Source organism: Ustilaginoidea virens, chromosome 1, assembly GCF_000687475.1.
Source record: "Ustilaginoidea virens chromosome 1, complete sequence".
Lineage (NCBI taxonomy): Eukaryota > Fungi > Ascomycota > Sordariomycetes > Hypocreales > Clavicipitaceae > Ustilaginoidea > Ustilaginoidea virens.
Window position 1 is genome coordinate 5,689,663 of NC_057316.1, and position 18,392 is coordinate 5,708,054.

At 56.6% G+C, this 18,392-nt stretch overlaps 5 protein-coding genes across 5 annotated transcripts; 2 read left to right on the forward strand and 3 right to left on the reverse strand.

Moving 5' to 3' along the window:
* Positions 1-61: 61 nt before the first annotated feature.
* On the forward strand, positions 62-4,976 carry UV8b_01300 (uncharacterized protein; the record flags this gene model as incomplete). Its single annotated transcript, XM_043138798.1, has 11 exons — positions 62-70; positions 361-448; positions 533-574; positions 846-930; positions 1,005-1,097; positions 1,371-1,409; positions 1,518-1,602; positions 1,829-1,951; positions 2,029-2,875; positions 2,938-4,733; positions 4,794-4,976. 11 exons carry the CDS (start codon positions 62-64, stop codon positions 4,974-4,976), a joined length of 3,390 nt encoding a protein of 1,129 aa, XP_042994732.1.
* A 532-nt stretch (positions 4,977-5,508) lies between these two features.
* Positions 5,509-6,239, reverse strand: UV8b_01301 (uncharacterized protein; the record flags this gene model as incomplete). Its single annotated transcript, XM_043138799.1, has 2 exons — positions 5,509-6,050; positions 6,137-6,239. The coding sequence occupies 2 exons, from the start codon at positions 6,237-6,239 to the stop codon at positions 5,509-5,511; spliced, it is 645 nt and encodes a 214-aa protein (XP_042994733.1).
* Positions 6,240-7,625: 1,386 nt separating this feature from the next.
* UV8b_01302 (uncharacterized protein) lies at positions 7,626-9,801 on the forward strand (the record flags this gene model as incomplete). The annotated part of the gene is made up of 3 exons (XM_043138800.1): positions 7,626-7,932; positions 8,237-8,395; positions 8,495-9,801. 3 exons carry the CDS (start codon positions 7,626-7,628, stop codon positions 9,799-9,801), a joined length of 1,773 nt encoding a protein of 590 aa, XP_042994734.1.
* A 1,147-nt stretch (positions 9,802-10,948) lies between these two features.
* Positions 10,949-13,408, reverse strand: UV8b_01303 (uncharacterized protein; the record flags this gene model as incomplete). The annotated part of the gene is made up of 7 exons (XM_043138801.1): positions 10,949-11,751; positions 11,857-12,092; positions 12,241-12,295; positions 12,387-12,773; positions 12,896-12,956; positions 13,080-13,206; positions 13,356-13,408. 7 exons carry the CDS (start codon positions 13,406-13,408, stop codon positions 10,949-10,951), a joined length of 1,722 nt encoding a protein of 573 aa, XP_042994735.1.
* Positions 13,409-14,174: 766 nt separating this feature from the next.
* On the reverse strand, positions 14,175-17,930 carry UV8b_01304 (uncharacterized protein; the record flags this gene model as incomplete). The annotated part of the gene is made up of 3 exons (XM_043138802.1): positions 14,175-14,221; positions 14,342-16,670; positions 17,532-17,930. The coding sequence occupies 3 exons, from the start codon at positions 17,928-17,930 to the stop codon at positions 14,175-14,177; spliced, it is 2,775 nt and encodes a 924-aa protein (XP_042994736.1).
* Positions 17,931-18,392: the final 462 nt, after the last annotated feature.

Below are 18,392 nucleotides of genomic sequence, written 5' to 3' on the forward strand. Positions count from 1 at the left end.
TCGCGCGATGGTTAAGTGGGGAAGTCGAGAGCTGAGGCAAACTGACCACACACCAACCCGTATGAAGGAGGTAGGCATGAAGCATTTCGATGGAGCACTTTCGACCACTGGTAACGAGGGCTTTGAAGATGCAGAGTTGCCAACCATGACGGAGTAGAAGGAGCCGCTGTGCAACCACCCACACCCCTCTTCTGAGGCAACGTATGCAGACCAGACGTGCAGCTTTCTCATCTTTCTGTTCGCCTGGGCTTCAACTTGGAGCCTTTACCTCTGGTCATTCACTTATCACCATCATTACTCGACGTCCAAAAGTGTGGAGTGTCTTTCGCCTGAGAGGCGCAAGACGGACGACGTCCAAAGAACCCGTTTGCCATCCACCAGAGACCAAATCAAGGCTCACCCTCAATCACACGCGAGCAAGCCGTGAACTCATTGTTTCATATCACAGGTACCAATCCGCCCACACGTTACTACTAGTCACTACTAGTCGCTACTCGCTGTCCTGCATAAAATCCTGAATATCATAATTTAGAGTTATTAGGCCCGTCGTCTTCTCTTGTACCCCGACCGCAAGGTATACCTTACGTCGGTGCACTTGCTTCGGCCACACACACCTCGGAGCTGAAGAGATACTGTATCATCATCGACCAGGAACAGGGCTAGCTCGCTTACTTGAACGAATCGTTGCTGTATGACGGCCCTGCACTGCCAGCGACGCGCCAAAAAAAGAGCAGTTTCTGGAAGGCTCAGCCACCCTACCGTCCTTACACAGGCAGGGCACTTTTATACTTCTACTTGGCTCGAGGTACGGAGTACCTCGGATAATTATACGGTGGGCTTCGCAGGGATTTCATCTTCAGTGTCCGGCAGCCCTGACCCCTTTCGCACATTCGATATCTTTGAGATCCCAATTGTCTTGGACGACTTGACGTGAGTGCCGAACATGTCGATTTGCATGTGAGAAGCTGTCAAGGGAATATGGAGCTAACAACCACCTGGCTCAGCATCATTGCGCGTTTGTTACGCCGGCATCTTCACCTGTCTTTCTTCACTTCATCCCTGACCCTGTTGCGGAGTAGTGGCTTAGTGATTCAGCCGTGAGCTGAGACTTCGCCCTTCCCCAAAGTGTCCTTTGGCCACAGGGCTTGCTGATCACAACGCACCCCACGGACAACCTCCCGGGGTTTGGGGTGCCGCCATATTCCTCCATGTCGCGTGTTGAACGGCAGCTTTGCAACCTTCAGTGTCGCTCCTACATGACGGAGCTGGCTGCCCTGTTGCCAACCCCAACCACCTGGATTACCGTGCGGCAAACAGAGCCATTTCTGTTTGTGCCTGGTTCCATCCTCTCTACTTCCAACTCAGCACAGCTCCGACTGGCAGCCCTGCCAGGCCCCGGGCTGCAACATGTAAGTGGCTTCCTTGAATCCTGGCCGAGCCGTCCAGCGGCTAGGCAGCGTTATTTATTTTTGTTTCCATCCCGTCGAGTCTAACGGTGGTCTTTCTTTGTCCCACAGGAAGTTCGGCAAACAAATACAGAAGCGCCAGCTTGAAGTTCCAGAGTATGCGGCAAGTTTTGTGAATTACAAAGCTCTGAAGAAGGTTAGGCATCGCGCATTTAAAAACATACTCTGTCGTGCCTCGCTTCCCCCCTTCCCCCCCCTCCAAAACCATGTCCCCTGTGCGTGGTTGTGACAACTCTTTCAGGACAAAGTCGTGCAGCTGGTTGCAGCCATGCTGGACTCTTTAATGCCGTTCCTTGTCCATCCTCTACATGTCCTCAGTAGATGGCGATACCACCCTTGCGCTAACATAACATTGGCCCTAGCTTATCAAGAAACTTTCTGCTACCCCGACGTTAGCGGCACAAAATGAGGTGCACGGTGCTACTGGCCCCGTGGATTCTCAAGCTGCTCTTCAAGCCAACAAGGCGACTTTCTTTTTCCAATTGGTAAGAAGCCATTCACGATACACAGGCCTCGTCTCACGCACCCCGCAACATCTAACTGGCCCCCCTCACTTAAACAGGAACGTGAACTTGACAAAGTAAATGCCTTTTACCTGCAAAAAGAGGCCGAACTCAAAATCCGGCTTAAAACTCTTCTTGATAAAAAAAATGTCTTGCAGACGAGGGACGGCATTTCACGGCGCTCCTCCAAGTTTACTACGCTTGAAGAAGGTTTTCAACAGTTCGCCACGGACCTCAACAAGCTTCAGCAGTTTGTCGAGATCAATGGTACCGCTTTCTCCAAGATTCTAAAAAAATGGGATAAGACATCAAAGTCCAAGACCAAAGAGCTCTATCTGTCTCGAGCCGTCGAGGTGCAACCTTTCTTCAACGCTACTGTCATAAGCGAACTGTCAGATCAGGTCACTACGAGTCTTCAGGAACTTGGTGCTTGGTCTGATGGCATCCAAGTCAACTTCCAGGCCACCGGCCACGTCGTCACTTGTCAACATTTCATGGGCACTGACGAGGGTGATGCCGACACCTTGCTTCTAGATACAGTCATCACTGGGAATCCGGAGCAGTTGCGAGAGCTCTTGACCAAAATGCAGTCAGCCAGTACTTTGAGCGACGGGGAGAGTTCGCTGCCCGATCGGGTTACGCGTACATTCCTGACTGCCGTTCACGACGCCCCCGAAGAGGCTTTGCGGGTGCTCTTGGATACTGGGCTTGTCGACTTGCAGTCCTATGACGACATCAACGAGAGGAATTGTCTTCATCAAGCCACCATCTATGGGAAGCAATATGTTCTCGAATGGGGCCTGGAAGCAGGTGTTTCTGTGGAGAGAACTGACGTTTATGGTCGAGTTCCGTTGCATTATGCCAGTTTACATGGTAGACTCGATATGTTGGAAACCCTTTTGAACGGTAAGAATGTTGCGAAGCAGTGACTCGTAGCATTGGCCAGAAGCTGACATTAGAGCTTTCAGTAAATCCCGCAACCATCGACCTCATTGACCACGACAACTTTACTCCTCTTATCCATTCCATCATTCAATGCCATTTGGGCTGCGTTGAACGCTTGCTGGCCCGGTCGGCAAGAATTGATCCTGTTTCTGATTCCGACCACGTCCCTCTCAACTTGGCTTGCGAACGTGGCTCCGAGGCTGTGGTTGAGCTGTTGTTGAAGCAAGGGGCAAAGATTCTTCCAGATGCAGAGGGTCTGTACCCACAGCATCTTGTGGCACGATCAGGGAAATCGTCGCAACTCCTGCTGCTTCTCAAACAATTCGGAGTTGACCTCGACCAGATTGACAAGCTGTATGGCTGGACCCCGCTTGTGCACGCGGCCAGCGAAGGCAACGTGGATTGTTTGCAAGCATTGCTCAAGGTTGGGGTCAATGCCAACATTGTTGACGAGAAGAATCTCCCGGCCATGTATTACGCCGCTTGGGAAGGCCACATGGAATGCATGAAACTGCTCACTCCGTTCAACGCGCGCACAAGGGCTAGCCCGCTCGTCTCACAGTCTTCGCTCGGCCCTACGGGCAGTAGCAGCGCCCCAGGGCCGATGTCATTGGATCCTGACGCCATCCCTATTCTCGAATTACCTCCTCCCATCATCCCTCTTCGCCGCTACGGACACAATTTCCTCGACACCAAGACGGTCGTCCAAATCAGCTTCGACGACACCCGTGAGCAGCCGTTGATGTTCTTTCAAGACGGAAAATACCCAGCGGCGCGGCTCACCATCTCCTCCAAGGTCTCTGATCTTATCCCCAAGAACATCATTCTCCCATTTCAAGAGGATACCCGGGTAGTTTCTCTTCAGGTTGACAACCTGGATTCGTTCTCGCTTGACTTTGACGTCTTCCCCACGTACGGAGCCAAGATCATTGCCAAAACAGTAGCGCTAGCAAGTGCTTTCAAGACTCAGCAAGCAGGCATCTCAAGATGCTGCTTGCCACTTTTCGACCCGCGCCTGAGGGCAATTGGCCAGATTAGCTTCAGTACGCAGGTCATCAAGCCATTCAAGGGGCAGCCACTTGAGATCACAGACTTTGAGACATACTGGAAAGCGACCAGCCAATTCAACCAACCGACCAACGCTGTGGTGACTGGCTCGAGCCTCTCGGGCGATTATGTGCGGCTCTTTGTGCAGTACACCAGCGACGGCGTTCCGGTGGTATGGCCGCAGTGGACAATTGCGTGTGGTGGACTTGAAATCCCACTGTGCCGACTGTCACTGCAGCAGTTCGAAGCCATTACTGCCCAAAACGCCAGCCGAGCTCACCTACCTGGGCTCGCTGCCAGGACTGTGGACAAGATTGCCGAAATATACCACATTCTCGCCACAGCTGGCGTCACACTCAAGGATGCCCTGGCCATCCTACCGCGAGGCATCAACGTGAACCTGCAAATTCTGTACCCCACGCAAGAGGAAGAAGAAGTTTTCGCGCTAGGCCAGGCTTTGGACGTCAACGTGTTTGTGGATGCCCTTCTCACCGTGGTGTTTGACCACGCCCGCGCACAAAGGGCTCAATGCCACTCCCCTACCGTGGCTCGCTCCGTGGTCTTCAGCAGCTACAACCCGCACCTATGCACAACTCTCAACTGGAAACAGCCCAATTTCCCCGTTTTCCTGTGCAACGACCTCGGACGTGAAGACGTTGCTGAGCCGTACACGCCTCGAACAAGCGGGCGACGCAGCACTTCCATCAAGGAAGTTGTTCGTACCGCCCAGAGCAACAACTTTATGGGGTTGATTTGCTATTCTAGACTACTGGTAAGCTTTTCTTTACCCTGTCGGGTTTGCCACGCTTTCTTGCCTTCTGACAACCTGTAGGATATGGTCCCTGCTCTTGTTGACGCCATCAAGTCCCAAGGATTAGCCTTGGTGATGGACAAGTCGACCGACCCGGCGGGCTCAAACCCTTTGATGGATCCGTTCCCTCGTCCACCAAAGGGCGTCGATGGCGTTTTGAGGAGTCATGGCATTTTGCGATTCAACGACTCATTAGATATGTAGAGGCAGGACTTTCATGAAAACGTAACGTCAGGGCGAGCATTTTCTTTTTGTTCTTATGTGGGCTTATGTCTGGGCATGAATGACATGACGACACATCTGATGAGGGGGAGGGTGGCATTCTCGAATTTAAAGCATCACTCTGGTCTGAAACTGGGACCGTCATGGACGAGGCGAATTATAACAAACTAATGTCACGCCCAAATCTCACACTTCCCACACTGAAGGATTGGTCTTTGCTTTTCCGAGTTTCCAATGCTTGATAGACGCTGAAAACTTGATGACGGTCGTTACTGAGGGTTGGGATGAAGTATGAAAAGCCTTTGCGGAAGAACATAGAACTGGTGATTGCTCTTCATTTGAAGTTGCTCGAGTAACTGTTGGCAACGAGGACCAAGGTAGAATTGGTGTATAGCATCACGCTGCCGAAAAAAAAAAAAACTCCTCCCCCGAATGAAAAGGTGGGTTGACCAACCAACAACGAAGCGTTGCTCATTCTGTGCACAGTTTCGCCTCCCCCATGGACATGTTCCTCCTATGCACCCCTGTATTCGTACGTGAGCCCAGCCAGCTCCCTCTCTGGATCAACTTCGGCCATGACAAATTTGGCCAGCAACACGACGGCGTACACAATGGCCGGCAAGTTGCCCTCCCCGACCCACGCGAAGCTACCACCTCCATTCCCGATAACCAGCCCCATCAGGACCAGCATCAGGACCAGCACGGCATTCAAGTAGGGCAAGTACAGCTCCAACGGGGACTTTTCGCATCGCAGGCCCCCCCGGAGCCGCCGAATCTGCCGCGCCATGTCCGAAGAGGCAGCGAGGGCATCCTGGCTGCGCGTCCAAGCGTCCAAGGGGGCTATTCCCGTCTCGGCGGAAGGCAGCTTGTGGAGCAGGTAGGCGGTCGATAGCAGCGACGTGATGGACAAGATGGCCAGGACGGCGTGCCGGGAGTTTGCGAGGAGAGGAAGGTACGGCAGGGTGGCGAGGATGGCGACGAGGAGGAGGATGCGGCTGAAGTGGGTGTTTTGGAGGGCGTTTTGGGCGCTCAGTCGGTCGATGAGAGCTTCTTGCTCTGGTTGGGGGGACCACGGGGAAAGCGTCAGCTTGCTGGCGCCTTTGGAAGGGGAAAGAGGGTATCATCGTCCGAGGCTGTTGCACCTTGTTCGTCCATTGCTTCGGGTTGGCGATGGAGGTCGTCGTCGTCGTCGGGGTAGCGGAAGGTGCGGCGTAGGCGAGCGCGGGCGGCTCTAGTTTCTGCCATGGCGTGTTTGCAGCGACTGTGGAATTGGGCGACAGGGAAGACGTGGAAACGGGGACTGGTGAGGTTGGCGAGATTCGGTATAGGCTAGCTAGCTAGCACGCTGGGGTGGCTGGGGATGCTGAGGATTTGGATGCAAGACGATGACGTGGGTGGACTTGGGGAGGGTTTAGTTTGGTGATGAGTAATGGAATGAAATGGTTGGCTCGGCTGTCTACTGGTTGGTACGTTGGCTAACGTGCGTCTATGCGGCGCATGTATCGATAAGGATGCTGGATCGATCGATCATGGCTGCTGCTTTGGGCTGGGGTGGTGTGGGGCCAAATTCAAGCCAACTGTTCTGCACTGTGCAGCGCACGGAGCACTCGGAGCTCTGAGCTCGGTACCTCCAGCGTCTGGACAAGACGGGGCAGGGTCTGGTGGCATGTGCGAAGCGGCATGCTGACCTGACAGGAACCGCATGCATCACGAGTCCGACCAGTCGGCTCTTTTTGTCTTGTGTGCAATGCCGGTTTTGTAAACATTTCTCCCACATCGTCTACCCGTTGCACCCGTTGGTTGGCCGTCGCGGCACGCATGGAGTGCTCTGTGCTAGCTCCCAAGGTACTCTGAGTACCACCCACGTTACTCCGTACATAAGGTAGGTACCTAAGTACCTCCTAGCCCACCTCCTTGTAGCGTTCCGCCAGGTGCACACTGTATGCCCCGTTTTCGCTCGTCAGCTGCCTCTGGCATGACTCGTGGGCCCACATGGTCCATCCCCGCAGTTGAATCAGCAACTTCCCATCCAACAAGGGCGGCCCTGCATCTGCATCCATCTGCATCCATTCCATCTGCATCCCTCGTCCATCTGCATCCCTCCCCTCCCCTCCCCTCCCTTCCCCTCCCCTCCCCTCGTATTCATGCTTGGTGCTACGTCTGGGTAGCCTTGTCAATCCCCAGGCTAAGTCGTCGCCCTCTCGGTCTACAGCAGATCGCTCGCCGCTTCTCTTTTGCCGGGTCCTCCGCACGGAGAATTCGTCCTTCTATTCTTAGCGCACCGCATCGTGCATGGTGGGTGCAGCTTCACCTGTGAACCGTGCTAGCGCTCAATCAATCGTCGGCTGAAACCGCCTCGGCAAGGTTCCGGCAAGGTTCCGGAGCTGTCGGCCTGCTCCGTTGTCCCCGTTTGTTTCGCTGGGGCATTCATTCACGAGCGACTCAGGAAAGGGAAGTGGGACAACGACGCGCCGCGCCTCGTCCCGAGGACAGAGGCCGAGTAACCCCGGGGGGGCTTTGACCCTGCCGACGTGCAACGTGCTGCCGCCGGGGCTCGCTCACGGCCCACAACGGAGGCATACCGGCCGGCGGGCTCTTTGGCGCCTTTTCGGCCGTGAGCTGCCGCCTGCCATGGCCTCTGCAGGTAAAGACACCATGTCTCCCGAGGCGACCACCACCCCTACTTCACCCCGCAGGGGCAGCAGAGCCGGCGCTGGCGCGGGCACGGGCACGGGCACGGGCACGGGCACGGGCACGAAGCGCGCCGCGGATGAAGATAGCCCCGGCAGGGGAGAGCAGGCGTCTTCTTCTTCTGGTGCTGCTGCCGCCGCCGCCGCCGCCGATTCCGCTGCTGCCGGAGCCAAGAAGAAAAAGACGGGTTCCGGAAGGGGTGTTGCATATTTGACGCCAGAGCAACTGGCCAAGAAGAGAGCCAATGGTACGTGTTGTGTGTGCTGCAGACACTGACACCACGTTACTACATCCATCCCCGCGGCACCCTTTGCCCTTGAGGCGGCCCAACTTTGGCGTACTGTAGTCCTTGCGTTGGACCTGGTCCCGTTCCCCCGGTTGCTGGGCATCAACCGTTGTCGCCTCCTCCTCCTTTGTCGCGTTACATTTTGCAGAATTTGTTTAGAGCTGAGCTGACGAGTTTTGTGGGGGGGGGGAGGGGGGGGGATGATGCATGCATGCAGATCGCGAAGCACAACGTGCTATTCGTGAAAGGACCAAGAATCAAATAGAGAGCTTGGAACGGCGGATCCAGGAACTGCAGGACCTGAAACCCTACCAAGATCTGCATTCTGTGAAAAGAGAGAAGGAGGCTGTTGAGCAAGAAAATGCAGAAATCAGGCGGCAGCTATCCGCAGTCGTCAAGACTCTGACGCAAATACTGGAAATAGGTACGTCGCTCGGCTGACAAGGCAGATGGATAACCCTGTAAGACGACGAGTCGAGGTGTAGTGGACTTGTCGACTCACCAACCAACCAACGCCTTGTAGGATCCGCGTCCTCAACTCCTCATGCCCCAGTGTCCCAGGTATCATCACAACCCAAGAGCGCGGCCCATAGCCCCAGAACGGCACGCTCAACCTCCCCAGCTGCCTCGGGCACCCCGTCGGACAGTCATCCGGACGAGGCCATGGCTCAACTGCACCTCCAGAGGCGGCAGATGCGGCAAGGTTTGAGCATCGGGGGCGAAAGACTGGCCCTGGACTTTTTGCTACGGCCTGGCCAACAGGCTGCTCGCGTGCAGGCGGGGCCCGACGGAGCCCAAGACGCACCTCAGTACCATCACGTTCCCATGAAGCACGATTGGGCGGCGAGCAGCAGAGACAGGGACTTGTGGGCTTCACCCAGAGCGTCCAGTGTCGCCGACTCGACGGGGCATGAAAGCAGCCATCAGCAAGCCGGCAGCCCAGGCGGTGTTGCTCATCCTAATTCCCGTCCACCATTTCACCAGCCCCATGAGCAGCAGCAGCAGCAGCAGCAGCAGCAGCAGCAACAGCAACAACAACAACACCATCAACAAAAGCAACAACAGCAACAACACCACCAACAACAACACCAACAACAACAACACCATCACCACCATCACCATCAGCCGTCTCAGCCAGGTAGCTCCTCCCCCCGCGGCAGCGTCTCTTTGCACGAGGCTGCCGTGCGAAACTGCGAGCCGACATGTCCCCTGGACACTCTGCTCCTCAACTTTCTCACCGAACGCCGGCAACGGCTGGCCGAGGGTCTTGCCATGCACGAAGTCATCGGCCCGCGATATCCGTCCGTCTCGTCGCTCCTCAACCCCGCCGGCAACGCGTACAGCCACCCGCTCTCCAAGCTCTTCACCGACATTCTGGCCGCGTTCCCCGACATTTCACGCCTGCCCGAACGGGTGGCCGTCCTGTACGTCATGTTCCTCGTCATGAGGTGGCAGATTTCGCCCACCCGCGACAACTACGAGCGGCTTCCTCAATGGATGACCCCTCGGCCGTCCCAGCTGAGGCATCCGCACCCGGCATGGATTGACCATTTGCCCTTCCCCGCCATGCGGGAACGCCTCGCCCTGATGTACAACCCGGGGCAGTACCACCTGGACCAGTTCTTCATACCCTTCACCGCCACGTTGCGGGTGAGTTGGCCGTACGAGGAGACGGACGCGCTCCTGCTGTTGCCTGACTCGGACGAGGTTGTGATTAATCCAGTGTTTGAGAGGCATCTGCGAAACCTTGACAACTGGAAGCTGGGCAGGGCGTTTTCGAGGGCGTTTCCCTCCCTGACCGACACTTTTACGTTGGACCAATCTGCATGAGAGCAGATGTACACTTTTGCGTCGGACCAATCTGCATGAAAGCAGATGTACACTTTTGCGTTGGACCAGTCTGCATGAGAGCAGAGACATGGAATGCGCATGAAATGTAGTACGTGCCTAGGAACGTGCCTAGGAATGGAGTATTACTCTTTATGTAGGATTTGGATTGCAGATGAACATACGGAAAGGGGGTCAGCAGTGTTTTACCCTGTGGGAAACGGGGCCTGAATCGGAGGTGACTTTTTTTTTTAATCTTCATATCTTTTTAATTTTTTTTTTCTTTTTTGGAAACAGGCCAGATGGCCAGGCAGATGGGATTTCATTCGGGGTGTATTTTCCAAGATGTGTACCGCATCTCCTCGGTTGAGCTGTAGACTACTGTAGCAACAAAGATTTGGCAAACGCTGCCAAGTTTGGCATCCGTCATTTCCCCGTCGGTCGTTGGCCCCGCACAAAACGTCGCGCCGGCCAAACCGTCCCACATCCCCTAGCAAACCGGCTCCATTGCCAAACGAATTTTCTTCCCCCATCATGACGCCGTTTCCCTGCACACGGTGACCCCCTACAAAGTTCACCTGGATGCTGATTTCCGTTTGCGGCCCGGGTACGGAGGCTGTATATGCGCCGTTACGATGGACGCAACATCAAGCACAGCGTAATTGGTTTAGTGGTAAAATTCTCCGTTGCCATGCGCAGCGTCGGGGAGCCCTGGGTTCGATTCCCAGATTACGCAGCTCGGCTTTAACGAGTGCCCAGCGTGATTGGTTTAGTGGTAAAATTCTCCGTTGCCATGAGCAACGTCGGGGAGCCCTGGGTTCGATTCCCAGATCACGCATCTTTTTACCATTACCGCCGCTTTTTACCATTACCGGCGGCGGTAATGGGAGGGAGGGCTGGCTGGTGGATGGACCGACGACCGGAGGAGGTGGGTTGGGTTGATGGGTCGGTCATGCATAGTTGGCCGGGCGGAAGAGCTCGGCCGTTCTTTCTTTCTTTCTTTCTTTCTTTTCTTTTGTTATTTTTTTTCCCTTTCTATCTATGCTACGGAGTCGGGGGTGTGGCACAATACTCCAGGTTCGTTCAGTTTTCGAGTTCCCGTCCATATTCGCAGCAGCAGGCTGATGCCGTATCAGCCTGCCGTAGCCGGCTACGCCTCGTCGTCGAGGTCGGCCACCCCAAAGGAGTACTTTTTCAAGACGTGGCCGTGTCCCAGCCACAGGCTGGGCAGTCTCTCCCGCGCGGCGGTTTGGAACATGAGGGCCTTGAGGGGCGCACGCGCCTGGACGCGGTCGAGCGCGGCGCTGCGCAGCCTCCGCCCCGAGCGCAGGGAGAAGAGGCGGACGGTGCCGTCGTCGTGGGCGGCGGCGACGGCGCCGAGCTCGGTCGACACGTCCCAGCCGGTGTGGAAGTGGGCGGCGTTGCGGTACCCGGCAAAGGTGAGCAGCGGGGCGGCGGCGCCGTCGTTGGGCCGGGCGGCGGCCAGGAAGCGCACGTCGTAGAGGGCCATGTGGTGCTGCAGCCCGGCGACGAGGACCTGGTGGGGGTTGACGCTCCGGAGGTGGGCGACGGAGCTGGCGAGCCGGACGTGCGTCCAGCCGCCGCCGCCGCCGGCAGCGGCGGAGGAGGAGGAGGAGGAGGGCGGGGGGGCGCGCAGGTCGGCGATCCACAGGCGCGGCTGGCGGCCCCCGGCGAGGAGCACGCTGGGGTTGGACGTCTGGAAGTCCTGGTCGAAGATGTCGCGCGGCAGCGGGCGGGCGTCCCCGGCGGGCAGGGATGGTCCGGGGGCGGGCCCGGCCCAGGCCACGGTCTCGTCGGCGCGCACGGTGAGGATGCCGGCGTCGGTGCCGACGACGCAGAGGAGGTTGGAGGACGGCGGCGCGGGGGTGCACTTGTGGACGTGCCACTCGTCGCGGAGGCGGTGGCGGATGGACAGTCGCTGGTAGTGGGTGGCTGCGGGGGGGGGGAAGGGGGGGGGAAGCCGTCGTCAACTCTCGCGCCCTTCCTCCGGGGGCAGCAGGTTGTGTGTTGTGTGTGTGTGTGTGTGTGTTTTCTTACCCTCGCCGAGGAGCCATCGGCCTCTGGCCCCGCCCGCGCCGCCTTCGGTCGGCGGCGAAAAGAGATACAGCCCGCAGCTGTGCTCGGGCTCCCGCGACGTCAGCAGCATCCTGTGCGTCGGCTCGTGGTACGCGATCGACGACATTTGCGGACACCGAATCATTTCCGCCCGAAGCCGGGGGCTCCGCCACGGCTCGTCGGCAAGCAGCCCGTCGTCCCGGCCAAAGGTCAACAACCTGCGACAAAAAGAGACGTGCCCAGCAAAACGTTAGCAAAGCAAAGCCCCCCCCCCCCGCGGGCCAAAGTAGGGAAAAAAGGGGGGAAAAAAAACCCCTTGCACCGCAGCGGAACACGGCGAAGGCGGAGTTTTTGGGTTGCGCCAACCGATCGTTCTCATCTGTACTTGTGTACGCCCCGACAAGCGTCTCCTCGTCCAGCGCTGCCCGACACACACAAGTCAGCTCCCCCCCCCCTTCCCCAACCACCAAGACGGCTGGCTCTACGCAAAACATCGAAAGGGACCGACTCACTGGCATACGCTACCTCGCCGCCCACCCACAAGCAGGGCATGTTGGCAGCCCTCGCCGGCGCTGGGCCGGGCGCAAAGGCGATGCCAGCCTTGTCCTGCAGCCCGCCCGCCCAGGCGGCCGCCCCGACGTCCTCGTCCCACGGTCTGCGTCGGCCGTCTTCCGGGCCGCGCTCGGGCTCGGTCTCCCGGTTCAGCAGCCCGGCCAGGGCGACGTGGGCCCCGAGCGCGGGTCTCTTGATGTGGCGCTTGACGAGCTGGGTCCTCCGACGGGCCTCCTTGTCGGACGAATCTTGCAGCTTGCGCCGCTTGACGGCGTCGGCGGACCACGATGCCTGCGAGGGGGCCGTCTGGGCCTTTTCGATCTTGAAGTACTTTTTCCTGGCCTCGTCTGCGACATGTTTATGAAAAAAAAAAAAAAAAAAAAAAATCAGTGCTGCCTGCCTCTTGAGCTCCAGCTAGACAAAGGGCCCGGGCCCGCAAGGAGACAGACAAGAGGAGGGCAAAGCGTACCGTAGTAGTACCCCGGAATCTCAAGCATGCTGCGCCCAAACGAAACAAGCCTCTTGCCTGGCTGTTCAACAGCTTGGTTAGCTCTGAGGGTCGGACGGACCCTGGAAGGTGAAGACGGCAACGAGTTTGCATCCTCGTCCCCGGGCTCAGATACAGCACGCGCACGGTCAAGCCCACAACCCACCTTGGAGCTTTCAAGACAAACGCCACGGTATCCAGAGCGATGGATGTGCTTTGGTCGGCAAGCGCAAGCGCTGGTGCTTTCGGCTTGCACCTCTACGGCGCTTGGGGAATTTCTTTTGTCTCGTCGGCTGGGGGTTTCACGTCAGAGTCACGTGACAAACCTGCCGTTTGAACTGGTGAACAAGGGTTGCGCTTCGCAGCCAAAGGAAGGGTCGGTCAACGTGCGACAAGATGGATTCCGCAATGACATTTGACACTAGGTGAGTACTGTACTCACTGTCTCTTGGTTTCAACCGCATCTGTTGATGAAACCGTGCTGTGTTTTATCATCGACGTTGCCAATGCTAGGCTAGGCTACCTTAGGTAGTTGGCCGCAAATTGAGTCGGTGGATTACATGGCACGTACCAGACAGCTGTCGCTTCCAACTTGGCACTTGGCAGCCGACACAAATGTCGATTGCCCCGGCCTTATTTCGGCACAAGCACAGCACATCTGCCAACAACATTCATTTATGCAGGGTATCATAGCCCAAAGTCTTTTTAAAAAAACTTGTCGAACAAGTTTTGCCGCGCGCATAAACCACTCGTTTTTCCTCGCCACGTGGTCTGCAGCCAGACAAGACAAGAAAAAAAAAAGAAAGAAAGGTAGAAAAGTTGCAGGAATTTGCGCACTGGCTTTGGGATAGCCGTGTACCGGATCAAGTAGTTTATGTTTACGTGCGTGTACAGGGCGTGTCGAGGGCGACAAACGTACGCAATGGCAAATTCATCTTGGAAATCTCAGCGGGCTTTTTTTTCAATACTTTATTCATTAGGTGTCTCAACGACGGTATCTCTAAGAAAAATCTAAAGCAGCCTCCTCATCTACACCAGTTCGCGCGTTGATGCTCAGGCTCAAGACTCGTACAATGCAACAAGACTTCAACTCGGTGAAAGCGAAAGGGCAGGCGCGAGGCCGCGCGGGTATGTAAAGCAGAGCCCTGACTTTGTGTGTTTTTGCTTCTGTTTCTGCTTCCTTGTTTTATTTTTTTTTCAATTTTTTTTATAATTTTCGTCGACTGTTTGTTTCTTTCCCCCCTCTTCCCCCGGCGGGCCGCTACGAAGACTTTTCGTGCTGCGTCGAGACACGCTGCAGAGAGACAACTGCCCAAGTGTGTTAGTTCCACGTTCGTTTCATCAACTGCAAAATCGGGAAAAAAAAAAAAAAAAAAAAAAAAAAAAAAGGTTCAGAGTAGAGTGTGTGGGCAGGGCAGCAAAACTTACCAAAGTCTTCCAGCGAGCGCTGCTTCTGGTCCTTCTTGGGCGACTTGCCGTGCATCAGGTTGTCGAAACCGGCGCTGCCCTGCATAAAGTAGTACAGACCACCCATGATGGCAAAGACGCCAAACGAGAAGATCCAGATACGCACAACGGCCACAATGGACGTCTGGCCACCGACGAACCAGCCAAACAGGCAGAAAAAGGTGGCGATGATGTCGACGACCAGGATGGCACCAGACAGCTGCCACGAGGGAATGGACGACCAGAAAGGACCGTTGGCGCGCGTGATGAAGATGAGCCAGTTCTCGGTGAGGGAAATCTCCAGGAAGAGAACCTCGTCCATCTTACCAAAGTTCTGCACGATACCACCGTTCTCGCCGCCGGCAAACATGGTGGTGAGGGCAATCCAGGTGCCAATCGCCAGCACGACGCCGAGGAGGACCGACATGCCCCAGAGCTTGGGCAGGTTCCACTTGACGGGCGTCTGGGAAAAGGGTGCATTGTCGTAGGCAATGGCCAGCGTGGCAATGTCGGCAAAGATGGCGATGAAGACAACCAGCTGCAGGTTGAGGACGCGGTTGAGGATGGCGATCCAGAGACCCAGGAAAATCTCCATGTGCAGGGACAGGGCGATGCGGTAGACGACGTAGGCGTACATGCGGTGGAAGATCTGGCGCGACGTCTTGAGGGCGTCAATGATGGCGCCGAGGCCGGGGGCGAGGAACACAATGTCGGCGGCAGACCGAGCGGCGTCCGAGGCACCCTCGACGGCAATGCCGGTATCGGCCTTCTTCAACGAGGGCGCGTCGTTGACGCCGTCGCCAGTCATGGCAACGAGGTAGCCACGCTGCTGCAGGATCTCGACGACCGAGTACTTGTGCTGGGGGAACACTTCGGCGAAACCGTCGGCGGCCTCGACGAAATCGTACACCTCGGAACCGGGCATGTCGCCGCCACCGCCGAGGCCGAGACGCTCGGCGTTGTAGACGTTGGTGCCGAGACCGAGCTGGCGGGAAGTCTCGCGGGCGATGCCGACGGCGTCGCCAGTCAGCATCTTGATGGACAGACCCAAGTTCTTGGCCTCGTGGATGGTGCGGGCAGTGTCGTGACGAGGAGGGTCGGAGCAGGGCATGATGCCGAGAATCTCCCACGCGCCCTCGCCGCGCTTGCGGGCGACACCGAGAGAACGGAAGCCGCGGGTGGCGAACTCCGCGACGCAGTTCTTGTAGGCCTTGTCGACGGCCTCGGGGATGGGGTGGTCCTCCTCCACAGTCTTCAGGACGAAAAGAGGGGCACCCTTGACGCAGGTGATGCGCTCGCCCTGGGGGGACTCGACAACGGCCTGGACCTTTTTGGAAACGGGGTCGAAGGGGTGGAACTCGAGAACCTTGTACTTGGACAGGACAGACTTGGCGCGGGGGTAGTACTTGAGGGCCTTGAGGAAAGCCTTGTCAATGGCATCGATACCCTTCTTCTTGCGGGACGCAGCCAAGCAGGCGGTGAGCATGAGGTCGTCGGGGTCAACACCCTGGACAGTGTAGGGCTCGGAGAGGGAGAGCTTGTTCTTGGTCAGGGTGCCCGTCTTGTCGGAGCAGAGAATCTCGACACCGGCAAGGGACTCAATGGCGGACAACTTCTGGACAATGGCCTGCTTCTTGGCGAGGTAGGCAGCACCGACAGCCATGGTGGTGGTGACGACGGCGGGGAGACCGACGGGGACACCGACAATGGTAATGGCCAGGGTGAACTTGAGGATGTCGACAATGGGGTTGGATCGGTAGAAGGAGGAGATCCAGACAACCAACAGGGTGAAGATGACGAGAATCAGCAGAATGGTACCAATGCCGTTGAGAACTTCGGTAAAGTGACCGGTGCCACCGGCGGACTGGGAGACGAGGGCAGCGGCGCGACCGACAAAGGTGTTGTCACCAGTGGCGGTGACAACCACAAAGGCCTCGCCACGCTTGACAGCGGAAGAAGCGTAGCAGTTGTCGCCCTTGTGCTTGTCGACGGCCAGCGACTCGCCAGTGATGGCGGACTGGTCGACCTGAAGAAAAGCATCCTCGGTGACGATGCGACCATCGGCGGGGATGATGGTGCCTTCCTCGACCTGCAGAATATCGCCAGGAACAACCTCGGGGGCCTCAATCTCCTTGAGGGTTCCGTCACGGAGAACAACAGCCTTGAGAGCCAGGGTCTTTTTCAGTTCGTCGACGATGGAACCGGCCTGGAACTCCTGAATGAAACCAACACCCGCGTTGAGCAGCAGGAGAGCGCAAATGACACCGAAATCCACCCAGTCCTCGAGACCAGCAGCAAGGACAGCGGCAGCCTGCAAACGGAAAAGGAACCTTGGTTAGCACATGGTAGCAAGACGCGGGCCAAAAAAAAAAAAATGAATCCTAGTAATGGGGGAAAAAAATGAACTTCGGCGTGATCAAGCCTTGGCGGACAGGCAGGAAGACAAAGTGGGGCCAGCACCAGAAACACCCCCCCCTTTCTCAGTCCGGCAACTGCGGGGAATTCGTGGTGCTTTGACGTTTGCGAACACGAGACGCTCAGGGGGCCTCTGCTCTCTGGTCTGGTCCGGTCCGCGAGAGGACTAGATGGGCGCCGCTCCCATGGACATGGAGTAAGCGGCTAGCCAACATGCCAATGGTCGCAGCATTGCCCCGGGAACGTGTTTGGAGTCGGATGGCTCGGCTGGACGTCTCGCCAAACGCACACCCCCCCTGTGTACCCACAGGGATCCAGCCAGTGGAAAGAGCCAATTGCTGTCGGGACACATGTTTGCGTGTGGAGCTCGTAATCCGCGCTGGGCTGGATGCAAAGAGGACAACAATAGGACCATTGGCTTTGGGTCTGTCCCGCAACGGCTCGGCTGAAGAGCGCGGGAAAAAAAAAAAAACAGAGACAAGTGATGGGTTTTCTGCTGAAATCCTGGGGACTTTTCGCACCAAAAAGAAAAGGACCAAAAAAAAAGAAGAGAGAAGGGGGGGGGGGCCAAAAGGCTACAAGGAAATACGAAACGTGCATCTGCTGTACACACACTACTGCATCAACTGCAGCAGTGTGACGAAGCGTGCATTGGATCCGTCGTGTAGAGAGCCACAGAAAAGAAAGAAAAAGAAAAGAAAAAAGAAAAGAAAAGAGAGAGAGAGAGAGAGAGAGAGAGAGAGAAGAGAGAGCTCACCTCCATGACAAACTGGATGGGGCCGATAAAGTAGGAAAAGAACTTGAGAATCAGATTCTCCTTCTCCTCCTTCATCTGGTTGAGACCGTACTTGCGACGACGTGCAGTGACCTCGGATTCGGTCAGACCGACGCGGCTGTCCGTCTGCAGCATCTCCTCGGGAACGACACGACCACCACCAGGCGCGCCCTCCTCTTCCTCCTCCTGAAAGGCATCGTGGCCATCCTGGGACTCGAGGTCCTCGATCAGGGCATCAATGTCCTCGTCGTCATCCTCCTCCTCGACGGCAGCCTTCTTACTAGGGACGTGCTCAGCCGGGATCTGCTGCCGGGATTTCTCGTCAAACTTGCCCGACTCGATGTTGGTGTCGAGCGCAGGCGCGCCGACCTTGTCAGCCATGGCGGTTGTGCGGAACTGAGGGGGGGTTGAGAGGAGTCAAATATTGCTGATTGACGGTTTTTTGACTTTTGTATCTTTTTCAGGCGGCTTCTGAGGGGATAAGAATATTATCTCTATAGGGTTGTTGACGAGGCCAGGTCAAATTGTCGGCGCGTTCCTTGGGAGACGAATAAATGAAATCTACCCAAGCGGCCAGAGGTGGATGGACACCAGAACCAGAGGAGAGCGGAAGAGGGGGGAGAGGGACAAGGGGAAGGGTGAGTGTCGAAGCACCACACGAAGAAGTAATGGTCACCTGGTGTAACGCATTCGTGGGTGTCGAGAGAAGAGGGGGGAAGAAAGAAGGAAAGAAAAAAAAGGAGGAACCGGGACAAAATAAATGATGGTTTTGGATTTGGGGGAGAAGGGGGGGGCAAGGGTGGGCGGACTTATTTCAATCCATGCGACCTTTTTCTTTTTCCT